The following is a 27,447-nucleotide window of genomic DNA, read 5'->3' as shown; positions in this document are numbered from 1 at the left end:
GGGAACCCACAAGCGGCGACAGACTGAGACGCTACAACTCCACGACCATGTCTTTGCTGAGACGACGAGAAACAGGAAAGGCCGATTTGGCTGGAAGGGTCCAGTTGGCCAGAATAGAGAAACAAGGATGTGTGTGTGAAGAACTGCATGTGTATGTGTGTGTGTGTGTGTATCGACATCTCATTGTGGATGGGAAACAACATAAAACTGGTCCACAAGAGATACTTACAAAAGACACAGGATCTGGGCTATGTGTTCAATGGTGTGTTTTAATAATCTGAACAAAGCATGTGTGTATTGTCTTAAGTTTGAATATGTGTATAGAGTCTGAGATGCGGGGCTGAGGTGGGTTCTCTCACCACGGAGTTGTACTGCGCCTCACAGTAAGATCTTACTGTGAACTCCATGTCTTCCTCCTCCTTCTCCTTGACTGGTTTCTCGGGCTGCTCCTCCTCCTCCTTCTCCTGCAGGTAGGCCTCCTGATCCTGGGGCATGTAGGACATCTCATCCTTGTTCTTGAACTCCAGACTCAGGATGGATGGCGGCAAAAGCAGCCCTAAGATGACCTGGGTGGTAGAGACAGGAAGCGGAGGTGGAAGAAAGTTAGGGAGAAGAGCTGGAAGCAACAAATCACAGATGGGATAAAAAAAAAGAAAAAAAAAGGTGTACAGTTTCATGAGCAGTGCCGCAGAAATTAGGACACAGAGAGTCGGGAACAAACCGACCTTCATAAATCGGTCTGAGACACACACACACACACATGTGAAACTCGCATAATAAAAATGTCCCCTTGTGAACACCTACCCATCATAACCCCGGCCTTGAAGTTATTACAAATTACAAAAGCATTAGTCCAGACAGGCAGCAAGGGTAGTGCGATGGATTAGAGTGACACACAAGGCAGATAAAGGAGGCAGGCCTGCTGTAAAAACACTTGGGCTACATACCAGTCAAACAAGAAAAGCAAGAGCGAGGCTTTTAACATTGTGGGAAGGTGAAGAACAAGGGAGAGGGGATGAAAATGGAGAGCAGAGTAATCAAGTGTCTTCTTCTTATCTCTGGAAGCAGCTGTCTAACTAACTAGTGACATTTATCGGTTTTCCTTGCATTGACTATTGGCTCAAAATTAAAAGGAAATGTAAGCAATTTCAGTTTACTTTACATTCATTTCAGAGGTATGAAAATTTAGACAATTCATGTCACAATTTAACATGTCACCCGGGTAACAGCCTTTTCTCACTGTTGAGGTCGGGTGGAAGGTAGCGGATACATCTGGCCAGCAACGAGAGGCTCAGGTGGAGCTTCCACCCTCAGGACACTAGGTTTTTTAAATGAGGGAACCGACACACACACACACACACACACACACACACACACACACACACACACACACACACACACACACACACACACACACACACACACACACACACACACACACACATACACACATTTTATAATGAATTTATGCATACGTTGAAGGAGCTGATGGGACAACATTTCACTGGAATTGTACCTTGTATGATCTCATGTGACAAATTAAAAATGATTGATTGATTTAATATCAAAGTCATATGACAAAATGATTGAATATATGAAAAGGATAGTTTCAGGGTGAAGGAGTGGGGTTAGTGACGGGTGAGAAATTCAGTTCAATTCAACCACAGCAGAGAAATTGATTTCTCAGCTTCTCCTTCTCCTGTCGTGTCGAGGGGTCGCAAGCAAAGATGTCAGTAGTTTGTCAGTCTTATAGATGTGTGAAAAAACACCTCCAGCAACCATATTCTGCTATAAGTTGGTGTGTTGGAGGGTAGACATTGATTGCCCTCACAACTATAGCAACACAAAAATGTGCACACATATTATCTCGACAACATTTTGACAATGTTATTTGCTGTTTATTATGAACTGCTGGAGGCACCGAATCTTGTTTGTTCCACTTGTGGTTTCCTTTCTGTCTTTCCGCTCCAATGAGCTTGCATTAGCAGTGCACTCTCTCTCTCTCTCTCCCCTCCCTCCTGCAAAGACCAAACTATACTTAAAGCACTTGTTGTCTGCCCTGCTCCGAGAAGCTAGTCAGCCAGACCCATCACCCTGTCTCCCTCTGTGTACGAATGAGTGTAAACCCAGCCGTCCCTTCAGCAACTCCCAGGGCAACTAAATAACTCTAACCTCTGTGATGTAAGCAGCTGCCTCCTATCACCCTACCGCCAGATGCCTGGACAAACCCACATGAGCAGAAATTGCTCAAAAGTCATCCACCAGTCTTAACGGAAACCTCTCCCCTTGACTCAGAGGGATGTTTACCACAACAGCCTCCATGGAAAATATATTTGGGACACAAGTGTTTTGTAGTACTTAAGGGCAGTTCCTCTGTCCCCTCTAAGAGATGTATTTGTTGCTTATAAATAAAGTTGTGGTGGAACTTGGTCTAAGAACATTTAGGGCATACTCACACTTGGCCCAGATAAACCGTGCCCGAGCACGTTTGACCCCAAAGTCTGGTAGTGTGATCGATTGTCCGTGCCCTGGCTGCTTAAAAGTGGTGGGCAATTGTAGTCGGCGAGTCCAGCAATCGGGCTCGAGCACGGTTCAAGGCAACTGGGCCAAGTGTAAGTACGCCCTTAATAAGCTTCTTCTTTCTGTTCCAAGGTCTAATTTTGTGACCAGAGGAGATGGGGCTTTTGCTATCAGGGCTCCTAAACTCTGGAATGAACTTCCTGTAGAGATTTGATCATCAACATCTGTGTCACAGTTAAAAAAAACATAAAAAACGTGTCAGGGCCCTGTGATGGGCAAAATATGCAATGGCAACTTACCTGCATTTAATCCTGAAGCTTCTTGTTACTTATCTGCCAACATACATGCTGATACTGTATATGTACAGATACATTTGTGGTAAGCTAATACTGGGTTATTATCGCCAAAGCAACATACAATTTTCAAACATTTTCTACAGAAAGGTAACCAGCAATTCTCATCATCATGCTTCACATCCCTACATTTCCACATATCACACCTGGTAGTTGTCATGTACAACCACTCTCCACTTTATCTAAGCCACTCAGCAGATCCACAGGAGTGATTTGGGCCACCTCAAAGGTAGTTTCTCAGGGAGGTGAGAGAGTTTCTCATTACTTTCCCAGGTATTCTGAGGGGATTCAAGCATTCCGATACAACTCTGCCTCTCTAACCCCAAAGCCTAAAGTTACTGTGGAGTGCACAGACGATTTATTTAAAGGGGTGGTTCAGAATTTTGGACATAGGACCTCATTTCCAAGTTAGCCAGTGTGATATTTATCAGTGGAGACCGTTATCAACACGTTTCATCCCGTCCTTCTAGTTGCAGAGTTCGCTGGTGCTAGGCTAGCGCAAGTCAACGGTTTATGCTAGCCTGCCATTAAAAACAGTCTTACCCATTCCACAGTACAAACGATTTCTATTTCTATTTCTATATTTCTAACATTATTATATCAACACAGACATTTACATCGATAGTCTGGCGTTATAATTTATTTGCCTCAGGTGTACTGTGGAGTGGGTAAGACTGTTTTTAGTGGCAGGCTAGCATAAACCGTTGACTTGCGCTAGCCTAGCACCAGCAAACTCTGCAACTAGAAGGACTGGATGAAACGTGTTGAAAACTGTCTCCACTGATAAATAACACACTGGCTAACTTGGAAATAAGGTCCTATGTCCAAAATTCTGAACCACCCCTTTAATGTAAACAGTGGTGGAAGAAGTATTCAGATCCTTTACTTAAGTAAAAGCACTAATACCACACTGTAAAAACACTCTGTTACATGTAAAAGTCCTGTATTGAATTTGTTACTTAAGTAAAGGTATGTAAGCACCATCAGGGAAATGTACTTAAAGTATTAAAAGTACTCTGCAGAAAAATCCTCACATTTTAGAAACTGAAAACAATCAACAAACAGTTCTGTCAATCAACTAAGTTTTTTAATCAGCTAATCATTTCAACTATACTTTTAGGCCTGTATATTGTTGGGTAGTTTAATTTATAATAAAACATCATATTTTATAAACTAAATGTGTTTTGTGTGCAACACTCTTAATGTGTAAAGCAACTAGTAATTTAAGATGAATGCAGTTAAGTAAAAAGTACAATATTTCTCTCTTAAATGTAGTGGAGTAGAAGTAGAAAGTGGCATAAAAAAAGTTCCTCACATTTGTACTTTAGTACAGTACTTGAGTAAATAGTAAATATATATAAATAAAGCACTTAGTTACATTCCACCACTGAATGTAAGTATACGTTTCTTTACCCAATTCCAAACATCTGGCCCACTTTTATTACCTTCAGGCCGGAGTTCTTGCGCATGCGCAGGCGTCCCATCCACATGTCGGTCAGCAGCATCTGACTGCAGGTGTGAGCGATGAAATCTCTGTGTTTGGCTGCTACCGCCAGCTGCAGGCAGGTGGCGTTGCTCCAGTTCTTCAGCTCGTACGTAAGCAGCTTCATGGCCATCTGCTCGTCCTGTTTATAGGACTGGTCTAGGAGTTCCACTGCCAGCTGGCAAAACTCTCTGGGAAATCATATGCAGGACATATACGGGCACACTGAGACATGTACAGCGACAGTGACACACTTTGTCCAAACATGTAAAAATTGAATTAAACCGGTCAAGGAATTACTGACCATCTGGCCAAATCCTAAAGGAAATTAGATTTGCATACAACACCTAGCACACACACACACACACACACACACACACACACACACACACACACACACACACACACACACACACACACACACACACACACACAATTATGCATATCAACACAGCACATAGGCATGGGCAAGGCCATACATGACAAGCATATCTAAATTCTTTAGTAGATGCAGACACATGCATACAGCAAAGAGGGCCCAAATTCTCACTGGTAATTATGTCAGTATCTTTTCCAAGCTTATGGAGTTCAGAATACTTGTTGTATGTATACTGCATGCTAAATGAGAAACGCTGTGTTCAGATTTCAAAGTTACGATGACAGAACTACGGAGCTATTATAAAATATTTCTTCGAGAAATGAGGTCAAAATATGGCCCGCGCGCGCACACACGCACACGCACACACATATAAATAAACACAACCTTGCATGGGAAAAATTCAAAACTGCTAACAAAGCTCCACTCCTTAAACCAGCACTTCAGTACCTAATAAAAACGTAAATCAGTGCAGATCAAGTTTCACCCTAATTTCTAATTTCATACTACACTGGAGAGCAATCTCCTCTGTGTAGTTTAATGAGTACAACAAGGCACTAGCATGGCTGGGGTTTGGAAGATTTATAAAACAAGGGCTCGTAATGTCATGATGCACAGCACATGACACAGTTCAGCAGCGATGAATACCTTTCTGTTTCTATAAAGGCCTTTTCATTGGACCTTATGATGAAATATAAAAGGGGGATATTGTAAAGGTATTTAAAGTTTGTTTGCAAGTGCCTTGGAAAGTAAGAACTCCCTACAGATTGTAGGCATTACTGTATGTTCTTCCAAACATTTTACATTTCACACGTTCACACACAAATCCCTTGAGTTTATACACACACACACACACACACACACACACACACACACACACACACACACACACACAGGAAAAGGCATTCATAAACACTGCTTATGTAAAGATTACATTAAATGAGTTCTTCGAAGGAAACCAGCCAAATTCTCTGTGGAAAGTAAACTCAAGATATGCCAGCTCTGAGGCTGTTCTTTGAAACTGTGTGTAAGTGTGTGTGTGTGAGTTTTGGTTTGTGTATTTGTGCAACATTTGTAGTATCTAAAAGATTTCCCCTTAATTAACAGTCATTTCCATAGCCAGCATATTAATCTCTAGGTGATTACCTTCATCTCATGTGCATATCCTTAACTAACAATGTTATCAGATTTCTGTTTCTATGTCACTTACAGCCCTTGGGAGCCTGGAGTAGTCTGAATCAGGTCAGTTTGCAGGGAAGAAGGCATGTTGGGGTGTTTGTGTGCGTGTCTGCCCATACTGTAGGGGGTGGAGCGTCAAGGTAGACGTTTGTGTCTAGACTCGCCACACAACTACACATTAATCATTCATCGTAGGTTGGGCACCGACCGAATTCCCTCCAAAGTATCGAGTATCGAAAAATACCTCGTCATTCAATACCCAATTTCAATACCTAAGGAGTAAATCTCATTAGCGTCAGTGAGCCAATAAGTTTGCATCATGCTTCTACCAAGATCTGATAATGTTTGTGATTGGCTGGCTAACGTTACACGTCGCAGAGACACGCAGGAATACTCTAGGTTACGCACAGAGACGGGGCTCACGTAGTAGGAGTAGGAAAAAACATTTGGGATTTGTGCCGTAATGTGTAATGTTGTAATTTCATTTTGTTGGTATCGAAAAAAAGGAACCGGTATCAAAGTCACGGTATTGGTATTGGTACTGGTATCGAATATTTTTGAATGATACCCAGCCCTATTCGTAGGAATGTTTTCGTGAGATAAGTCAGAGGTGACCCAGAATGAAAATCTGGGCTGGATGTGTTTGTGTGTGTGTGTGTGTGTGTGTGTGTGTACGTACATAATTCGTGTCACCCACCTGGAGTTGTGGTTTAGTTCCTGGGAGATGTCATCCACCATGTCGTTCTCCGAGGCTTCGTGTGCCATGGCTTTACAGAGCTTACATGCTACCAAGGCCTTAGCCATGGCCTCTTCGCCATGCTGCCAAAAGAACAGCGCCATCTTCTGGCGTTTCATCAGCACGGCCCACACCATGAGCTCATGGAAGGGGAAAGGGAAGTGGTTGATTTCGGGATCGTCCAAATCGATGTCCACTTCCTCCTCTCGTTTGCGCGTCGTCTTCTGGCGGCCTCTGCGGATGGGCATGTCATCCTGGTGGAGATCCAGAGCAAATGAGTGGGATGGAAAGAAAAGTAGGCTGCTACTATGTAGGGTTTACATATTTTGGGGTGACTTGTTACAGATTATATTTATTCCTGGCACAACGTTATGAGTGTTTTAAGTGGATGCTAAACTATTATGAATGAATTCAGTCAAAATTTGGGTTATGAATTACAAGCAAAACCTAAGAATCTGGCCCTGTGTTTGGCCACATTCGCACATCTGGAGAGGTCTTATCACCTAGCTAACTTTTTTGTGTTGTTTTTTTTTTCACCCTCCACATGATGAAAGTAAGTAGAATGCAGAAGCAAAATCAGACTTTGGAGGACAAAGGTGGAAGGACAAAGTGCCAAACACAAAATATGGATTGTCTAAAGCACTTTTCAATAAAATCTTCTCAAAGGATTTTACGTTTTTCTCTCTTTTTTAACATTTCAACCAGGGGTGAGGTCCTCTGTGTCTCCAGGTTCACTCCCTGTCTCTAGAGAGGTTGACACTGCCAGTTAGTGTCTTAAAAGGTAACTTCGGTATTTTTCAACCTGTACCCTATGTTGCCATGTTTTTTATGTCTAAGTGACTTATGGGTACAACATTTTTTGAAATTGGTCCAGTGTTATGAAGGCCGCTGCAGTTGGGTGCGGCAAAACAAGCAGCAATGTAACGTTAATGGGCACCTTCAATTTTCGTCCACTAAAAGTGCTGTTTTGCCACTGACAGACTCAGATTATTAGTCTAAGTGTCTGACAACATTATGGAAAGGATCCCTTCAGAGGTCAACCTTTTTCTTAAAGAGTAAGATCCTTTTTGTTTAACAAGAAACATCCCCGAAATCACTATCACCAAACCTACCAGACACCATTTAAATAAACAGTAATTCTATCACCGTAAAACACATTTCATTCAAAGTCCACAGAACAGAAATAAAAAGAATATATAAAAAAATTGTAAATCAAAAGCCGTCTTGGTTCGGCTTTACTTCTTCATCGGCCCCCCTACAGGTTGTCTCATTGGAACTACAGCTCGCACGGCTGTAGTTCCAATGAGACAACCTGTAGGGGGACCGAAGAGGGAAAAGTTACATAGGATTTTGTTTGTTTGTTTGGTTTATTTATGGATATAGAAAGACAACAAAGGGGGAGGGTATCAAAAAGCGAGAAACACTTTTTTCCAACATGGTCCCTGATGTAAGAGAACAGGACATACAACACATGCAAACACATACAGTCCTACAGTATGCCTTTAAATGGAATCTGGTGATTTTGGTGATGGTGATTTCTGGGCTGTTTCTGGTTAAACAAAGTGATCTTACTTTTTAACAAAAATGTCTATTGCTGTAGGGATCCTTTTCCATAATGTTGTCAGACACTAAGCATAACAATGTGAGCCTGTCAGTGGCAAAAACTGCACTTTTAGTGGACCTAAATTGGCGGTGCGCATTTGCCCATTTACATTACATTGCAGCCCGGTTCGCAGCTGTCGGTTACCGCGTTTTCCCTCTATACAAAACTGGACCAATTTCAAAGATTTTTGTTCACATTAGTCACTTAGGCACCAATGCATGGGAAAATAGGGTCCAGGTTGAAAAATACCAAAATTACCCTTTAATGGCATGTCAACAGGGCGCCACTGATCTCCAATAACTTCTCATTTTAACAGTTGAGGACTACCAGACAGTTGATCAATAACAGAGCTCTGAAAATTGACTTTCAGTGGTTCGACTAACAATTGCTGCTTGCCATCAGACAGATTATCTGGATATGATAATAGTAGGGCAGTAAATTACACGTTAATACTAGAAAGTGACACTCCAAATATAAAAGACAACGATTCTAAATTTATGGATATTTAGAAATGTTTGCAGCGCCATAAATGTATGTCCAAGTTGCCGTACCGATTGAATGATAAACTGGGTTACAAAGAGAGAGAGAGCAAGACATCAAGGTAAAGACTTTGACAGACACAAACTGACAGGGAGACATACAAAGGAAAGGGCAGCCATGCACATTAGACATAAATACCTCTGAGAAAACTGTAGACACATGCTGTGATAAAAGCTTTATGATGTAGATACTTGATGGTGGGTACCCCATATATACATGCGAGTACACAAACCATGTATTATTTAATCGTGTTAGGTCAGTCGTTACCTATTCAGTTATATGTAACTGGGCTGCTCTGACATGTATCATAAGAGTTTTGATACATTCATACTGTCTGGAGCCATTATGCAGTTATATAGTCATTCATTTTTTTCATTTCATGAATCTGAGATAAATTAAAGTGCAAATAACTTTGATCAAGGATCAAGTGTGAAGTGTATTAATAATGTTACCTGTCAATGAGCCTTTAACTGGCTCAAACGTGTATACAGATTGCCAGAAAAATAAATTGAACATGCCTCAAGGTCTTTCAAAGTCTGCAAGACACACAGCACACACTTAACGACTATTTGCTGAAAAATAGTCAGACTGACTATACACTCAACACGTTATGAGGGAAAAGAGTGCTTTTTTAAAGGAGGGAGAGGAACAGTGAAGGAATGACGTGATAACAGTTTTGATGAGATCGACACTCACCTCCATCCCCAGCAGTTTCAGGGCTTTGGGCTAGAAAAGCAACAGAAACATAAACAAGCAGAACAAGACCTTGTCGAATGTATTTTATAGAGTCATTTACTCTATAAGAACAACACAGCACAGACTGACAGACAGGCTCGATCACATGAGAGCAGAAATGTTCTTTAATATGGTCAAAGTCACGCACTTTCAGTTTTTCAGTTTGTTCTTTAAAATGGCAACAACAATTTTGTGCTTTTGTGATTGACAGTATACTATATACACACAGCAACAATCCTTTACGGCTTTGTGTTTGCATGTGTCAAAGCAGAGTGTGTTTGTGCATTTGGTACAGTACTGTGTATCTGTAGTAAAGCAGGGCATGTATGAATTATGCATTCATGAGCCATCATCTGAGTTGGTAAAAATAGCCCAGGTCTCCTGTGGGGATTCTGATATCCGCATATATTTCAAGGCTTTGTTTTTAGTTAACGTGTGTGTGTGTGTGGGTGTGGGGGTGTGTGTGTGTGTGTGTGTGTGTGTGTGTGTGTATGTGTGTGTCATCAAAATCACATTTTCTTTCAACGTTTCAGCTTTGTTCTGCCATAAGAAAATGTTGGACAGTGTGTGTGTGTGTGTGTGTGTGTTTGTGTGTGTGTGTGTGTGTGCGTGCGTGTGACTATGTGATCGCACGTTCAGCATTTCTAGAAAATCACAGTAAATTGCGACTTTCTCTCTCTCTCTCTCTCTCTCTCTCTCTCTCTCTCATTTGGCCTCAGTCTCTGTCCCGTTTCTTTGCTTTATCTGCGTCTTTCCAGCTGCTTTGTTGGCAGAGGACATTCAATAAGATAAGCAGGCACGTGAAGACTCACATACACACACTCACAAACACACACATACTCAAACATACAAACGCAACGGTGCACCATCGAGCAGACATATGGGGCTTCAGACACAGCTGTGTATACTTCTGTTTTCATCACACCTGTGGCTGTGTGTGAGGTTTCAAGGCAGAATGAGAGAATTATACATCAGAACAACAGAACATGAACATACAGTAGACAATATAATGTGCAGTGTGTGCTGTGTAAAACACAGAGCCACCAAACACTACAGCACATGATTCCAATGATCAGTTCCTCCACTTTGGTTGAAGGCGTGCTGATCAGTGAGACGAGCTTCTGTAGTGGTTGGAATGAAGTGTGTATATTATTGGGGTAATGATGGCACATGATTATTATTATGATGGATGATGTGTTGCATCAAGCTAATGGGAGAATCTCAACTCTTATGTTTGACCTCTGCTGATGAACAGCACCTTCATCGTATGATTTGTGTGGAGTGACAATAATGTCTTTAATGTGCTTTTCTTTAATGGATGTGGTGGGCTGTCAGGCTGTAGATTAATATTCCAACCTAGTGAGAAATTAGTACCTTAAGATAAGCTAACCAAAATAGTAGTCAGTTGATTTCAATTTGTTCCTAGAGAAACCATTTCTTGCCACTATGTCTTGCAATTTCAGTCAAACAGTTTCCTGACATTTATAAAAAACTAATTACATTTTTTCATCTGTTCTAAATGTACTTTAAGGGATATTTTTTCAAGTTTTGAATACTCTTATCAACATGGGAGCGGATAAATGTACTTGCTTTGTGCAAATGTGTATTATTATTGAGAAATACTGTCTAGATTAGAATTTTCTCCAGAATAACCTCAAAGGTACTTTATGTTAAATAAATATGCTGAAAGCATAGTACGGCAAACTGAAGCCCATCAAGCAACAACCAATGGGCACATTGACCTGAATGTAACGTTACGTGGTAATACTAACACAATGTAGTGTCCCACTTTACACTTGTACTTCTTACTTCTTACACTTCTTACGTTTCCGTTGCAAACTATCCAGCGTGGCCTGCCTTTGGCGAGGGGGAGGAGGGTTCTCTGCATCAGCCGTGTGATTGGCCAGCAAGTGGTATTTGAGACTTGCAGCGGTAACTCAATTCACATCGACAGTGCATGCAAATAACTTTAGTGTTGTGGAGAGAACCATCTGGAAGGGCTTTTAAACTGAACTTGCCATTCAAAAGTCTCTTTTCTTTATCCATTACTGCTCAAGGTTTGTTTCGGCTAACCATCCGAAACGTTACTGCTGCATCGCTTCCTGATATCACAGGAACATGTGAGCGTTACTTGCGCATACTTGCGTTATCGCATTCAATTTGACAGCCCTACTTCTAAGCAAAGACATGATCAGAATCCACTCGCAGTATCACAAGCAACACACATTATAGTGGGTAGTTTCTCATTTCTGTCATCCCTGCTCCCAACATCAAGCGTCACACTTTTAACATTCAGTTATGTCACAACCAATGTGCATATGCTAATTTTACTACTTGCAACGGCAAGGTGAAGTCTCCCCTTGAGTATACAATCCCTGATTATCATTTTATTATAAAAAACATCATTTGCCCATGTTAATTGGCTTACCCTTATCAGGGCTTATTTGATCATGAGGCTCATTTTACCGGATACTTTGATTAATGACGTTACAAATTCCCAGCCATTAGTGTTTAAATGCATTGAAGGGTGGGATAAGAATCGTTCACTCACCCTCTTGGGTCCAAAGAGGTTGTGGTACAGCGTTCTGAATCTCTTCCTGGTGTAGTTACACCGATACGCCCCGCCCATGAGGTATTCAATGACCAGTCCAATATCGATGAGGCTGATGCGGTAGTCCGGGGGCAGGTTTCCCTATAAAACCAGACAGTGTTAACAGGCAAACAACCCACGCCAGCTGATTAATAAAGGAGTGTAAACAAGTAGAGCAAAATAAGAGTACAAAACAAATCACACAGACACGCTCACAAAATCCATATCAAAGTGTTGTTTTGGCTATGAAAGAGAACGTGATTATCTGATTCACCTTGAAGTAGATCCAACTGAACCCTGGATATTCTCGCTTGGAAAGAACACACAATGTCAGTGAGCAAGAGCAGGGGAAATAAGATACACAGAAACTCTCGGGCAAGATCTCTTTAATCAATTGTTATTGCAACCGGACAGTTTATGTTTTTTGAAATTGAAATTTTTGTCTTGGTTTGAGTCTAGAAATCTGAAGCTATTCCACCGATTTAGTAATTGGTTGAAGCAAAACACGATTACAGTTTCAGGTGTGGTTTGACTTTTGACAGCTCTCTCGTACATGAATCTTTAAAGCCCCGAGCTGTAACTTGTTCTCTTTCAGAGAAGCAGAAAATGAGAAGAGAAACGCAGGTGCAATGTGATTCATACAGAGAATTATAAAATCTGAGGACAATTACAAAGAAATTGAATGATTTGTCGTAATTTGCATTTAGAGGAATAATGAGATCTTCTCAGTGAGGTTCAATGCAGTCTTGAATAGAAGAAAAGAAAGAGAAAGTGGTAAAGTCTCATTAGCCTTGAAGATACGGGCAAAAGCATGGAAAGACCGACAGACAGTTAATAAAGCTGGAAACTAGAACATTTTTTTTTTTTTTTAAAGTTCTTTGACGTGAGCCCTATATGTCAACTCTCTCTGCTTTTCCTCGTGCCCTCAACATCAGCCCCAGATCCTGCGGTCAGTAACCTGACCCCCGCTGTTCCTTTGAGATACACCAATTACCTTACATGTCTTTACACCTTCATTTATTCTGTCTCCACTCCGATGGGAGATCCTCGAAATCCTCTCTGTCCTAACCCGTCTCTATCTTTTCCTTGTATCCAAACATTTATTTTCACTGGCGGTAAATCCTGACAAACCCCTGCAGGCCATCTGATACTCTTTGAAGTAAAGAGAGCCACAAATACTGTTTGTCTTTCCACACGTCCGAAGTTCAAAGTGAGCACACGAAGCTTCACCTCCTTATCCTACCGATACATATATAGTTCAAAAGCAGCAGTCTGCGGTCAGCCGAGCACTGGTCTAATTCCCTGTGGTGGTGAAGCTGAAGCTCATAACTGTTTGTTTACACCTCGTGTGAATACACTCTGAGAGCTTAGAGCGCTGCAGTTTTTAATTCTGCAGCATAGTTGGTGAACTACGAGTCCTGGTTGACTTACTAATGGCGAAGTTGCTCTCCTGAAAGTTTCTCTATGCTCTCATAGCCATGCCATTAACGGCAACTACTTAAAACACTTGGAACAACCCGTTGATTTTGTTTAGGTGTCATTTTTGCCAAATGTATGTATGTCAAATATGCGGCGGCTCGCCAGATTAAAAATTGCAATATTTTAATGTATACTGCAATATCCATTAAGTCAGTGTTCTCATGGCGGCTTGGGTTGGCTTGTGCCTCGGAGGTAGAGGGGTCGCCCCTCAACCACAAGATTGGCGGTTTAGGCGCCTGGGTAGCTCACCTGGTAAAGCAGGCGGTCATATATAGAGGTGTACTCCTTGACGGAGTGGCCGCAAGTTTGACTCCGCCCTGCGGCCCTTTGCTGCATGTCATTCCCCCCTCTCTCTCCCTTTTCATGTCTTCAGCTGTCCTATATAAATAAAGGCCTAAAATGCCCCAAAAATCTTATCTTAAAAAGATTGGCGGTTCAATCCCAGGCTCCTCCGGGCATGTGTCAAAGTGTCCCTGAGCAAGACCCTGAATCCCATGTTGCTCCGCAGATGCTGTATGTATAGCTGTATAGCTGTCCACTGCTCCTAATACTTAGGATGTGTTAAATGCAGTAATTCAATTTCACTACATTGTACTGTTTGTATCTGACGAATTAAGAATAAAGTTTCATGTCCTACAATTTGGATAGTGAGCTGATGACCTATAATAAGGGCCACACGGACTCTGCAGACGCAGGTTTTAAAAAATATTTAAAAAAAACACCGTTACATTTGGATTTTCTCCCAACTACCCTCTGATATATGAGACACACAAGGTGTATTGCTACCAACCTTTGGCCACAAAACTGCATTGTTCATTTACTCTGTAGGAAAACCAATTTCTGCGTTGGCAGCTGTAGTCCACAAGCCAATCTAAAGTGATTCTCTGTTTTCTGACTCAGCTTTCACACAATCTAAGGACTGAACTGAGATTAAACCTGACAGCAACCTTCACTGGCCCTTACAGCTGTTGTCAGCACAACATCTGCATTTGACTCAAACTAAAAACCTGCCAACAGTATGACCAAACAAGAGAAGAATGAGAAAGAAAGAAAGAAAACAGCGATGACATGGCAGTTAGATCTAATTGGCGTCATACTATGATACAACAAGGACACATAAACACTCAGCTACACTATGGCAGCTACACACAGCTCTGCAAAAAACATGGGGATGTTATGCCATGCACTACGGTGTGTGTTTTGCATGTGTGCAAAGTGGCGTGTTGAGGTGTTGTGGGATTAGGGCTGGGCGATACAGAGAAAATCAAATACCACGATATTTTTGCCCAAATACCTTGATAATGATATTGCGACTATATCGTAGGGTTGATAATTGGTGCTTTTACAAAATATTTACACAATGAGATTTGTAATGTGGACATAATGACTAAGTGGGTAAAGGCAAATAATAGAACTGCGAGAACAGTCTGAAAAGTTCAGAAAATGACATCACTTTACTGTAATGTAGCCTGTAAAAACTAGGAAAAGACAACACTTATGCCATATTACGATATCCAAAATCTAAGACGATATCTAGTCTCATATCACGATATTGATTTATATTTATACTGCCTAGCCCTAAGTGGGATATGAACTGCATGTTCTCTCTGTGCCAACTTCAGATCAGTGTTGTGTTTCAAGACAGAGAGGAGGTAAAGGAGGAGGGATTACAACATTGAGCCTCTTCAGCGACTCCCAGAGGAGCACGGGGCATTACTGTAATCAGTAACACTTTAATTAATGAACACCTCGCAATGCTAATGGTGGTGCTGCTGACCTCTCAATCATCTCTCAACAGTGGGATCACTCCTAATTGGTGTGCAGACATGTGCTGAATGTACAATTCTAGGTGTCTGTTTTTTATTGCAGTAATCATCAAGGTGCTATAGGAGATATGCAGCAAAAAAAAGAAAAAGAAAAAAGTATAGTGTTGAAGTTTTTAGGCTAGATGTGCGGCCAAATCCTACACTGAGAGAGAGGATTTAACATGTAATAACACAGTTCTGATGCAAAGTAAAGTCTGTTTTATGTAAGGGAATGTGCAATTTCCCTTTTCAAAGAATCCGATGATACTGCATATTAAAAAAACAAAACACACACTGACAGTATTAATGTTGTTAATAATAGAAATATAAACAGAAATGAATAAATTGGGAGTGTCTACGGAGTTCTTCCTTCTCAGCCTTACTGCGGACTCAGTTTGCTCAAACTCAAGTTCTGTGGGTAAAGAAGTGTTTAATACATGTAGTACTTGTTTACCATGGCAGTGTGTGTGCGCCCTAGAGAAAGAACAGAGTAAATTGCTAATAAACAGTCATGAGCGGGATGAGAGTTGTGCATAGCTCTACACAGCCACTGCAGCCTGCAACTCCAGCTGAAAGAGAAAAGCCGGCCTCTATTTGCAGGAACAGCAACTAGGGCTACCAAAATGTAGACACACTAATTGATGCAAATAGAGTAACAACACACAATGCAGAAAAAAAGCAACTAAAACACAATGTAGTCAAATGTGGCTTCTTTGATATACACATTAAAGCCGACATTCCAAGATGGTTTGCCTGAACAGCCACAGAGCTAAAGGGACGGCGGTGATAATCATACCTTTTTGACATCTCTGACGAGGTGGTACAGCGTGTTGGACGGACCATGTCTCTGTTGAAAAAAACAAACAAGCATAACAACACATACCATTACTGAAAGCATCCACATTTCCTGAGGACAAAACTGCTACAGCCATGCACGGATATGTACAGTATATGCTCAACGCAACTGTCGTTCGGTATCGTTGCAGTATTCTCCGAAGCGCCAGGGGGCGTACAAAAAACTGTGAATAAGCAAGGAGTAGTGGAGAAGTAGAGAGCGGAAGTAAAGGAGAGCCTGGCAACAGAAGTAAACACATACATGGTCTACTCTAACGTTACTGTCGCTTATCTCTAAGTAAAAATGACCGTCTGCCTCTCGATGTTCTAACATGTTGCAACATCTTTCCATGAGGCTGTCTTTTTTTAGCTTTGACAAAGCGACCTCTCATGTTTTTCCACACCCTCCAGCAAAATGCCTCTTCTTTTCCCAGTGTGGTGGCCTCTCTCTTACCACGGATTTAAGACCATTTAACTGTCCCTGTGGTCTCTACATGAAGAATCATTCAGATGTTTGAACAGGTGCACCTGCTGAACCTGCTCGGCCAGTCGTCCCAGCCGCCCTTGTTGAAATGGAACACGCAGCGCGCACCTAAGTTACAAAAATTCAGAGGAGCACGACCACGCACAGCGTCAATTTGCGGAGCCTTCACACTGGACGGGCCATTTTCTGGCTCGCACGCCTCACACCGGGAACACCACAGCGACCATAAACCTACCTTTAACTAGGGGTGTGACTCTTTACTGGTCTCACGATTCGATTGCAATTATTCTGTCAACGATTCAAATCGAAGGAGATCAGAAAATTAACAAACATCAGTAGGCAATAATCGATTGTGGTCTGTCACTGCATGGATGCAGAATCGTCCACGTCTTTATCACGATGCATCGATGCAATGATTCATTTCAACACCCCTACCTTTAACCTGCCTGCCATACTGTTCATTACCAGCTCTTGCGCAAGAAACCTTACAATCTACATTTAACTTTGAAACTCACTGTCACAACTATTCGCAAAGGAGGCTATTCCCTGGTGTGTTCCAAAAAAGATAACACGACTCATATTTACAATCCACTTATGTGTAATTTGGTATTACCGTGTTGTAGAGCTCCTCTAGTCTGGAAAGCGTGAGGAAACGGTGCACACTGACTCCATTTTCAATCAGCAACTTGACAAAGTCCACTCTGTCCAGAACTAAGGCATCCAGCATCGCCTGCTCCAGGGAACCGACCTAAGGCACACGGGATAGGGAATACAAATACTGACGATACCATACACAGCACACACCACATACCACCAACTATGCAGGACCTATGGGAACTATTAAGGTAATAAATAAAGACCATAATTTACTAAAACTACAACAGGATTATTATAATACTACATGTACATAACATGTAGTGGAGCCACACTTAATTGGTTAAAGTGCTCATATGCTCATTTTCAAGTTCATAATTGTATTTCAAGGTTGTACCAGAATAGGTTTACATGGTTTAATTTTCAAAAAACACCATATTTAGTATATAGTATATATATATATATATTTAGTTTCAATGCACATTGCTGCAGGTCCTCTTTTCACCCTGTGTGTTGAGCTCTCTGTTTTAGCTACAGAGTGAGACATCTCACTTCTGTTCCATCTTTGTTGGGAGTCACACATGCGCAGTAGCTAGGTAAGGACTACTAGCCAGTCAGAAGCAGAGTATGAGGGCGTGCCACGCTAGCAGCTAGGCGAGCATTATAACGTGTGTTACAAAGTGACCACGTTTGTCTCTGAAGTAAAGGCTGGACTACAATAGAGCTGTTTGGAGCAGTTTGGGAACAGTGTTTTCTGTTGGAGATGGTAAGTCCCTTTGGGCTGGACTTTGGGCTTTTTCACTTTGTAAACCTATAAAATGCACAAAAAGATATATAACACAATAAAGGAAAGGGAAAAGGCCAAAAAGCATGATATGAGCACTTTAATACTCTTTAATGTTTCTTCTTAAGTTTAGCTGTTATACTTTTCTCTTCCATAGACTACACACCCAAAATAAAGTTGAAATAAAAAGCTTTTTTATGACAGCTTCAAACTATACATGAAAACTGCAAGGAAATGCATACTTCTCAATTATGTTCACAGATAACCACAGCAGTCCTTGATTATTATTTGCAACCGTTGTTCAGTTGCTGAACCGTTCACCCATGACTGATCCTGAGCGGCCTTCGGCATCCAAATAGTCTTTTAAAGTTTCCTTTTCTCTGACGTTTAAGTTTTCATCTTTCTCTTACTAATCACTTTAAAGTTATTTTGTGTGAATGTAAAGTATTCTGAACTGCATATCTTGTATGCACCATACATTATTAATATTATCAGCTGTTGAGGACTGTTTCTGTAAACAAATGTCAGGTACTGTACAATTCAAGACTGAGTGACAATGCCGAGCAGTGCAGTATCCCATAATGTTAACAGCAGTGAGAATGCACCTGTGAATAAAAACAACATCCCTGCTGCAGTATGCATATTCTTGTTTAGACGGTTTATGGTTCTTTCTTACAGGCCACTGCTGTCCGTAGATGAAGATTTGACTGCGGGCGATGTCCACTCTGTTCCAAGCCAGAGCCAAACTCAGCTGGTCAGGAGCTGAAGCGTTGGCACCTAAGAGAGGATTCAATCAGAATCAGAAATCAGAAAAGGATTCATTGCCAAGTTATTAACACTTACAAGGAATTTGCCTTGGTGGATGGTGCATATATAAACATAAACATAAAGGAAATAAACAATAAATGCAAAAAAACCCCAAACATAAATAAACAAATATGTACAATATTTCTGTTTTAAAGGTCCCATGGCATTAAAATGTCACTTTATGAGGTTTTTTTTAACATTAATGTGAGTTCCCCCAGCCTGCCTATGATCCCCCAGTGGCTAGAAATGGTGATAGGTGTAAACTAAGCCCTGGGTATCCTGCTCTGCCTTTGAGAAAATGAAAGCTCAAATGGGCCGATCTGGAATCTTGCTCTTATGATGTCATAAGGAGAAAGGTTACCTCCCCTTTCTCTGCTTTGCCCAGAGAATTTGGCCCGCCCATGAGAAAGAGAGAGACATCATGGCTTGCAAACAAGCAAAGCATGGCAGTTGGTCAAGGCCACACCCCCACCCTCCACCTTGCCCCCCCCTCTCTCCTCCTCAATAGCATTTAAAGCTACAGACACAGAAATGGCACGTCCTAAGGAAAGCTCATTGTGGGACTGGCTCTAGCGGCTGTAATTCTGCAAAAAGTTTGTGTTCGGGGTGGAGGGCTCGACACAAGAGAGAGATACAATAGATTCCTTGAAAACACTGTATTTTCAGCAGTCTTAAAAAGAGAAGTCTTTGCTGAGCTTTGAAGAAGAGGAGATTGTTACACCCAAGCGTTTGTATTTCTTCAACTGTTAAATTTGCTGACCATTTATCACCAAAGGTCACTATGGCTCTTCTGAAAGTCTACTTCTTTTGTTTTGAAATATATCCCTGTATGTAAGCTAATATAATGGTGGTTTGGTTGCAGCTTCCCCAATTGTGTAGCATTAATTTAAGTCAAACTTGTGATTATTTATTGACTTTGCAGCTTTTTGCTAGTTTTAGTCAGATTTGTATTGCACTGAAGTGGGACCTGTACCTAAACTTGTTGAGCTATGGACCCGTTGCTGAAAACTTATGAGAGCTAGCTTCTTTTGTGAGCTGCAGGGGCTTTGTCTAACTTCAGGCTTGGTGGATCTTTACTTTACCATGTGTCTGCTCGGTTCCTGCCCTATTCTGTTTCTGTAGAGAAGAAGATGTCTTGCTGTCAGAGAATGACCGCCCGGTCTTTGAAGTATCACTTAATTTAACGCTCCGCCTCATCCCTGCATAAAGTGTGGAATATGACTGTGTTCCTTTGATTTGCTGTGTCGGTGAACATCATTTACTGTGATCTGATCCTCCAGTAACATCAACATGACGTAATGAGTAGAATATGAAAAAGTGGCATTCTGGGCAGATCTGATTTGCTCAGTGCAATATTGGATGATGTAGAGGTGAGTAAAAAATAATCAGGATTCAAGGGCACACCGACAAATAAGGATAAAATAAAAGTGTTGGATGGCAGTGCCGAAAGACAGCCTTCTTCATCTTCACCTCTCTCATCACTGGGATGGACTTGCTGCATACCATTGCTGTTTGGTAAAGGACAGATTGTCAAATGAAAAAATCAAAATCTGCCGAGATACTCACAATGTAGGGCTGGTATGTTTGTTTGGTGTTTTCCTTTGACATTTCACTTGTCATTATATTTTCACACATCTTTAGTTTAGTTTAAATATCCTACAAATGTAAGAACATTATTATCATGGAGTGTATGCTCATCTGAGCGTATACAACAGTGACGGCACATTAGTTGGAGTTGAGCCAATACGTCATAAACACTTCATCAAATGGATAAAAACTCAGAGCCAGCATAAAATGAATCAGGGACAGACAATATAAAACCAAACCTGCTGTTGAATATGCTGCAAAAAAAGTAATTGTAGCTGTTCACTTGTTTAGTGGCACTCTTAAAACACTGTTTACCCTTGAGATAGCACACAAAACCGCAGTCTGCTGTTCACATTAATAATTCACCTGCACACTGGGAGGAGTTCACCAAAATGAGAAAGATAAGGCAGCAATTTATCTCAGCCTTTGGAGAAATCCACTGCAATATAAAGAATACTAATAATCCCTTGTGTTTAGACAAGCCTGTGTAATTTTTAATAAGCGCAGAAGTATCATCACACCGGGCTCTGTGCGCCTTAAAGGCCTGCACAGCATTACTGGAGCTTAACGGTGTGAGTTCAGACAGAGCCCTGCTAATAAGAGCTTTAGTGGAGATACTGTATGTGTATAGTAAAAGGCAGCGTCATCAAAGGCCTGTGGTTTCACTCAGTCTGCTTACAGGAAGGCTGAACTGCAGCCAAGTGACTTTATGGACCCAATCTCCGAGATATTGACTACTTCAGACAGCAGACCATCAGTTACTCTAAACTCCCCTCTGCTACACCATGTGTCTTTAGCTGCAGTTTCAAACCTGTTTCCTACTTGGCTCTCTCACAGGCAGGCTCGCACACTCGTTCCTTTTATAGCTTTTTTCTTGCTCTTGCTCGGTTCTCTCCTCACCGTGTATTCCTGACTGTGCTGTGCCATGTTGAGCTTCAGGCTTTAGCTTAGTTCTTCAGCGAAGGAGTCTAATCCTGTGTTTTAAAAAGCTCTCAGGCAGGATGTGACTGATTTCATTTTACACTAAAAGCCTTAACACGTCTCATTCACTCAGCCGCAGAATGAGACTAGCATGTAAAGTGACCCTCATGCCGCAGAGCTTTTGCCCCTTTTCTGTTTCCCTCTCATCCTTTCATTATGATCTCCTGCTTTTCCTTTCCTTTTTTCTATTTTGTCTTCTCTTTCTCCCTTCACTCATTCATCTATATGCCATTCCTATCACAATGTGAAATGAAATTAATAGAAAAGGGATAAAAAAAAAAAGGTGAACAAATGAAAGAGCAAGAGATGGAGATGAATGAAATGTTCTTCTTAGAATATCCTGTGTGATATATAATCATATACACGGGCACGTGTGTACCTCATGTGTTCATATGTATAGGTGTATCTTTAAGAGAGAATGCGTGCAAATCAAGCGGCAAATTAAGCCAATGCAGAAGTGCCAACAACTGCAGTTCATCGAGTGGGCAACTGAGGCTGGCTCTAAAAGGGAGTCGATCGCCATAGACCCCCATGTTAAAATGCACAACTTATAGCAGAATTAACATATTTGCAGACTGGTACAAAATAGATTTTAGGGCCCTATTTTAACGATCTGAGCACACGGCGTGAAGCGCCTGGCGCAGGTGCGTTTAGGGCGTGTCCAAATCCACTTTTGCTAGTGTAACGGTGAAAAAAAGGGTCCAAGCGCCAGGCGCATGGTTCAAAAGGGTTGTACTTAGTGTCTTGATTATACATAGGTGTGTTTTGGGCGTAACTTGCAATAAACCAATCAGAGTGTCATCTCTCATACCTTTTAAAAGCCAGGCGTGTTTGTACCTTGGCGCATTGCTATTGTGATGGCGGATATGTTAAGCAGGAAGGAGAAATTTTCAGGACAAGAAACTGATCTGCTCATGCGTGAAGTGAAAGCGTGCGAGCAGATCACATAAAAATACTATTTCGCATTGTAATATTTTTTTATTTTTAATCTTTTGCATGTTTGTGTGCTGCTGCGTGTCCCTGTATTTGTTACAAACATAGTGTGCGCGTGCTGTGCACGAGCCTAAGCACATTTTACTAATTTATCAGATTTAAGTTATTGACTTTAGACCAGGTTTTTGTTGGTCAATGGCGCGATCACTTTCCGCTGCCTCAAGATAGCAATATGTCAAGAATGCACCTGAACACACCTCCCTGTAAGACCAGACATGGGCGCATAGATGGGCGCAGGTGCATTTGCTATTTAAACTGCGTCGCTCTTAAACTAGCAAAGACACTTGCATTGGGCTTTGCGCTGCGCCGGGTGCAAGATAGGGGGGGTAATTGTTTTCATAACTCACCTGTATAAAGTATATTCAGGCTTAAATTTGTGCATAATCAAGAGTGTTTCGCTTTGAGTGACAGGTGGCTTCTGTCACAGGAGGTGAGGGCAGACTGTAGGCTTCATTCAGCCCGCCTCAGCTCCACCACGCTCCACCTCTTTGCCATTTTTTGGATTAGCCGACGTCAGGCACTGCCAAGATAGCGACAGGGAAGGAGCTACTGAGAGCCGCCCACTTTCAGTTTTATTTTGCTCTTCGGAAACCTATGGGTGACATCTCGGAGACTATATATTATTATACAGTCTATGGTGCAAACTCCAGCAGGTGGCGTTAGCGTCATATTCCTTGAAGAGGCAAGAGCAACCATGACATAAGCTCTAAAGTGTGGATCTATGAATCCTTTGCGTGTGTGTGTGTTTGAATGTGTGTGTGTGTGTGTGTGTGTGTGTGTGTGTGTGTGTGTGTGTGTTTGTAGAGGGGTGGGGGCATGGTAAACATTGAAGGGAGAAATACGGTAGAGGATAAGGTGGTTGAGGTTAATTGTTCTATTGCGCTTGCGGAATTTTCAATTTTGTAACTCAATTTGGTCCAATTCCTTGCCGTTATTGGTAAATGCATACCAGTTAAGTACAGTGTAAGAACTGCAGCCTCTGCTTGTTGTATATATCTCTCCATCCTGTAGGTCTGTGCTGCTGATTGATTATTCCATGTGTTGTAGTGTAATATGTGTAAGGGGGGAAACCAACATAGATATGACCCTATAAAACATCAACTGGCTTTTCTGCAACTACTGCAATGCCCTTTGACGGCTGTATAACATTACCTGTATACTGCCTGTAAAGATTATAAACCTTGAGCTTAAACTTTGGGATGCTGGTCATGCTGTACCAATTAGTGTAGTTCTGAGAAATGAGAAGCTGATGTGGCATAATAGCATACAGTTAGGCCATGTGTCCCTTTCAAAAGTGATTATTGACCTCAAGGGGAATTATGTGATGAATGCTAATTAAATTACATTGTGTACTTCAAAAGCGATGAATTAAAAGACACAATACTTTTCATTTTTCCATAATTCATTGGTGACTGTAAGTGTCTTCCTGTAATTGCGTGTCTCTGGCTACACAGGTAATGAGCAGCTGTGTTCGTGCTAATTGATTATTCTCCAGGTGTTGTTGTGATATCGGGATTCATTAGCATATAAAGTAGGAAACCTGAACTCACTGCAAGCGGCTTTAATAGCTGGTAGGCTACGAGTGCCACAACCTCCTCACATTAAAAGGAATAGTTTGATATTTTGTGGAATACACTTTCTTGCTAAGTGTTAGATGGGAACATGGCTGTGCAATAAACACATAGCATCGCAAACTCGGCCAAAAAGCACATCTAATGTTAACAAATTCAAACTTTATATCATGATCCAACCAAAAACTGAAGTGGAAGAACATCATTTTGTTGTTTTATGGGTGGTTATGTGCCAGATGTGCTGGAAAAATACTTAGCAAGCCAAAAAGAGCCAGGAGTTAGTGGACATAGCCATAGAGAATACTGGACTTACATTTGGCGGGCAGTGATAAGAGGACTACATGCCTATGGCACTCTGTTTCTGCTAAAACTGTAAGAAAGCAATTGTTTGATAAGCTAATACAATATCAAGACTTAATGATGCAAGTTTGCTTTGGAGTCTTTCTGCCCCGCAGAGATCATACATTGCTTAATGGAGCTTCATGAGAGAAAAACATAAGCACAGATGTCTTGGTTTTATTACTGAGCTATGAAGTGCAAAAGTAAAAACATACTTGTGCGCTTCAAAACAAACAGCCAAACTGGGACAGTGAGAGGAATGCTTTCTGAAACGATATCATCCTCCTTTTATGTACAGAAACTTCCAAATAACATCCCTGGAGGGTGACTGTGAAATGGAAGCCACTTACTGTACATTCATGCTCCAGCACACACGCATACATGCATACACCCACCTTTGAGTAACGCAGTGAGGATGGCGAGGTCAATGTCCTGATGACCCTCCGACCCCATCCGGAAAACTGTTATCTGAGAGACATTGAGACATTGAGACATTGAGAGAGAGAGAGAGAGAGAGAGAGAGACAGACGCAGAGAGAACGAGTGAGAAAAAGGTGCATAACAGTAATTCTACACAAGCCAAACTGTTTATTACTTATGAAAGAATTTGATGTTTGATTGAATGCATCACGGTTTATAGAAGTCACATCTTGAGAGAGGGTGCTCTCATTTGCTGGATTAGACAGCTTCACTAAAAACGCTGAAGTGCAGGAGGAGATGAGAGACAAGAGAGGAAAGGAGAGACAAGAGGGGAGAGGAGAGACAAAGGAGGAGAGGAGGTGAGAAGAGAGGAGAGACAAGAGAGGAGAGACAAGGAGAGACAAGAAAGGAGAGAAAGGAGACGAAAGGAGAGACAAGAAAGGAGAGGAGAACAAGAGAGGAGAGACAAGAGAGGAAAGGAAAGGAAAGGAGAGACAAGAGAGGAAAGGAAAACAAGAAAGGAGAGACATGAGGAGATGAGAAGAGAGGAGAGACAAGAGAGGAGAGACAAGGAGAGACAAGAAAGGAGAGAAAGGAGACGAAAGGAGAGACAAGAAAGGAGAGAACAAGAGAGGAGAGACAAGAGAGGAAAGGAAAGGAAAGGAAAGGAAAGGAGAGACAAGAGAGGAAAGGAAAACAAGAAAGGAGATGAGAAGAGAGGAGAGACAAGAGAGGAGATGCTCTGATGTAACTTAAGTATCTCCTTCCAGACTCTCTTCCCTTCTCTCTTGTCTTTTTTGCAGAGGACAGCACAAAACTTTCACATACAGCTTGTTCACTGTAGGGAGGGAATGAAGGGATGCACCGACAAGACGACTGGGGGGGAACCAGAGTGAGAACCACAACAAAGCCAGAGATGAAATTAATATAACACTAATAATGCGCTCCATTACCAAAAAAACATTGTTCTTTTTCTTGTGCTGTGTCAAACACGTTTTGGATTAGGCTCTCATGAAAATATTTTACTCTAAGGTCACTTTAGGTCTTTGTCTGCGTAGGCTGACATGTCTTTTAGCTGCATTTTTTATATCCTGCGTGAGATGAACTAATGGTGCGATGGATGAAAGCCAAAGTCCCCTGAGAGGGAAATCTGAGAAATGGGGCAGCTTTTCCTGGATTTTTCTCCGGCAAATATAGCAAGGACGTGTACACACACCCATGTTAACGTGTGTCGGCTCGTATGTGTGCATGCGTGAAGGGCACCTTGTGGGAGTCGTGTACGGGAGAATGCGTGTTCTGAATGCATGACGAGCTATTCCTCTAATCCTACCATCCACCCATCCATCTCCTCCCACCTCTGTTTTCTCCCTGCAGCCCATCTCCCTTCCCCATCTCCCCCCTCTAAATGGCTTCATTTGGTGGAGCTCTGGGAATCTGCAGGCTTTGCTGCTGCTTTCCCTTAGGGAAATGCTTCAATGTTGTGGGCTAACCCTCCTCTTTCTCCCTTATTCTCCCTCTCTTTTCAGTTGCACACACATCTAAATGCACCAGAGTAATTTAATTCACAATGATGATTTACAGTATCCATTAAGCTGGGTCATTCATCATGTACACGGCATATACTGATGACATGTTGGGTCCTCCCTGATAGACAAATGAGGAGTGTGACACCGTGTGACGACTTAGACCTGGGTCATGCAATGCAAATGCAATCACTAATATGGGGAGCAGCTACGTGTGTGTGTGTGTGTGTGTGTGTGTGTGTGTGTGTGTGTGTATTCAAAAGGTCTTTCTCCTGGTGAAATAGGAGTACAATGGAATGTGAAGGTATCGATTGGGGACTTCATGAGCGGGGAGAGTGTGTGTGTGTGTGTGTTTGAATGGTGCGGCCAGTGGCTAGTGGCTATCGTCATCTTGGGCGTTTTTCAAAAACAATGATCGACATTTTTCACCATCTTCTGACATTTTATAGACCAGACATCTAATCGAAAAAATAATTGACAGATTAATCGACCATGAAAATAATCGTTAGTTGTAGCCCTACATGCAATACTGTGATCTAACCACATGAGATAAGGGTTGAGATTTGTCTTGTGTGTGCTCTAACGTAGTGACTCTTAAAGGTTAAACTATGTATTCAAAGCTGGGATTTCCCAACAACCTCAGTTTAAGAAATAACCAATCAGGCGTGCTCATGTGCAGGCCTAATTTCCCCTAATTAGTACAGAATCCTGATCTGGCCACTGGTTCATTATACCCTGTAGTTATCGTTATGGCGGAATTGAGAGTTCTCTTTACACAAACACACACACACACACACACACACACACACACACACACCAACACACACACTCGGTTCTTGGCAGCCTTCAGGACTAAAGATGGATGACATTGTGATAGAGGAAAGATGGTGATTATATGATGAGAGAAGATGTTCGCCATTGTTTTTACTCTCCCCTCTCTCTCCACCTTTAGCTCCACACCCTTTCTACCACCCATCATCTTTCTGCCCCCCTCTCTGCTGCAACTACTTATCTCACAACAACCTCCCACTGGCACGTTGTACTCTCCCTCCCTCGTCTCTGCCTGCTTTCTCCCTCTACCCTTCCTCCAATCACACATCCAAGGTGACCCTGTGGATATGCGCTACCTGTT

The 27,447-nt window shown here is 41.8% G+C and overlaps 1 protein-coding gene across 2 annotated transcripts in view; it reads right to left on the bottom strand.

Annotated features, from left to right (window-relative positions):
- The window catches only part of trpm3 (transient receptor potential cation channel, subfamily M, member 3), a 156,539-nt gene that overhangs the window by 18,707 nt on the left and 110,385 nt on the right, over window positions 1–27,447 (bottom strand). For both annotated transcript variants that reach the window (XM_078249837.1, XM_078249838.1), the window contains exons 9-17: window positions 24,769–24,841; window positions 18,772–18,872; window positions 17,331–17,465; window positions 16,196–16,246; window positions 12,077–12,217; window positions 9,487–9,516; window positions 6,609–6,901; window positions 4,319–4,547; window positions 360–566 (exon numbers count right to left, since the gene is read on the bottom strand). In XM_078249837.1, coding sequence (XP_078105963.1) covers window positions 360–566; window positions 4,319–4,547; window positions 6,609–6,901; window positions 9,487–9,516; window positions 12,077–12,217; window positions 16,196–16,246; window positions 17,331–17,465; window positions 18,772–18,872; window positions 24,769–24,841 — 1,260 coding nt within the window. The remainder of the gene's footprint in view (window positions 1–359; window positions 567–4,318; window positions 4,548–6,608; window positions 6,902–9,486; window positions 9,517–12,076; window positions 12,218–16,195; window positions 16,247–17,330; window positions 17,466–18,771; window positions 18,873–24,768; window positions 24,842–27,447) is intronic.

This window comes from Sander vitreus, chromosome 5, assembly GCF_031162955.1.
Source record: "Sander vitreus isolate 19-12246 chromosome 5, sanVit1, whole genome shotgun sequence".
Taxonomy (NCBI): domain Eukaryota; kingdom Metazoa; phylum Chordata; class Actinopteri; order Perciformes; family Percidae; genus Sander; species Sander vitreus.
Note: the sequence above shows the minus strand (reverse complement) of the source record. Positions and strands in the feature narration are given on the sequence as shown.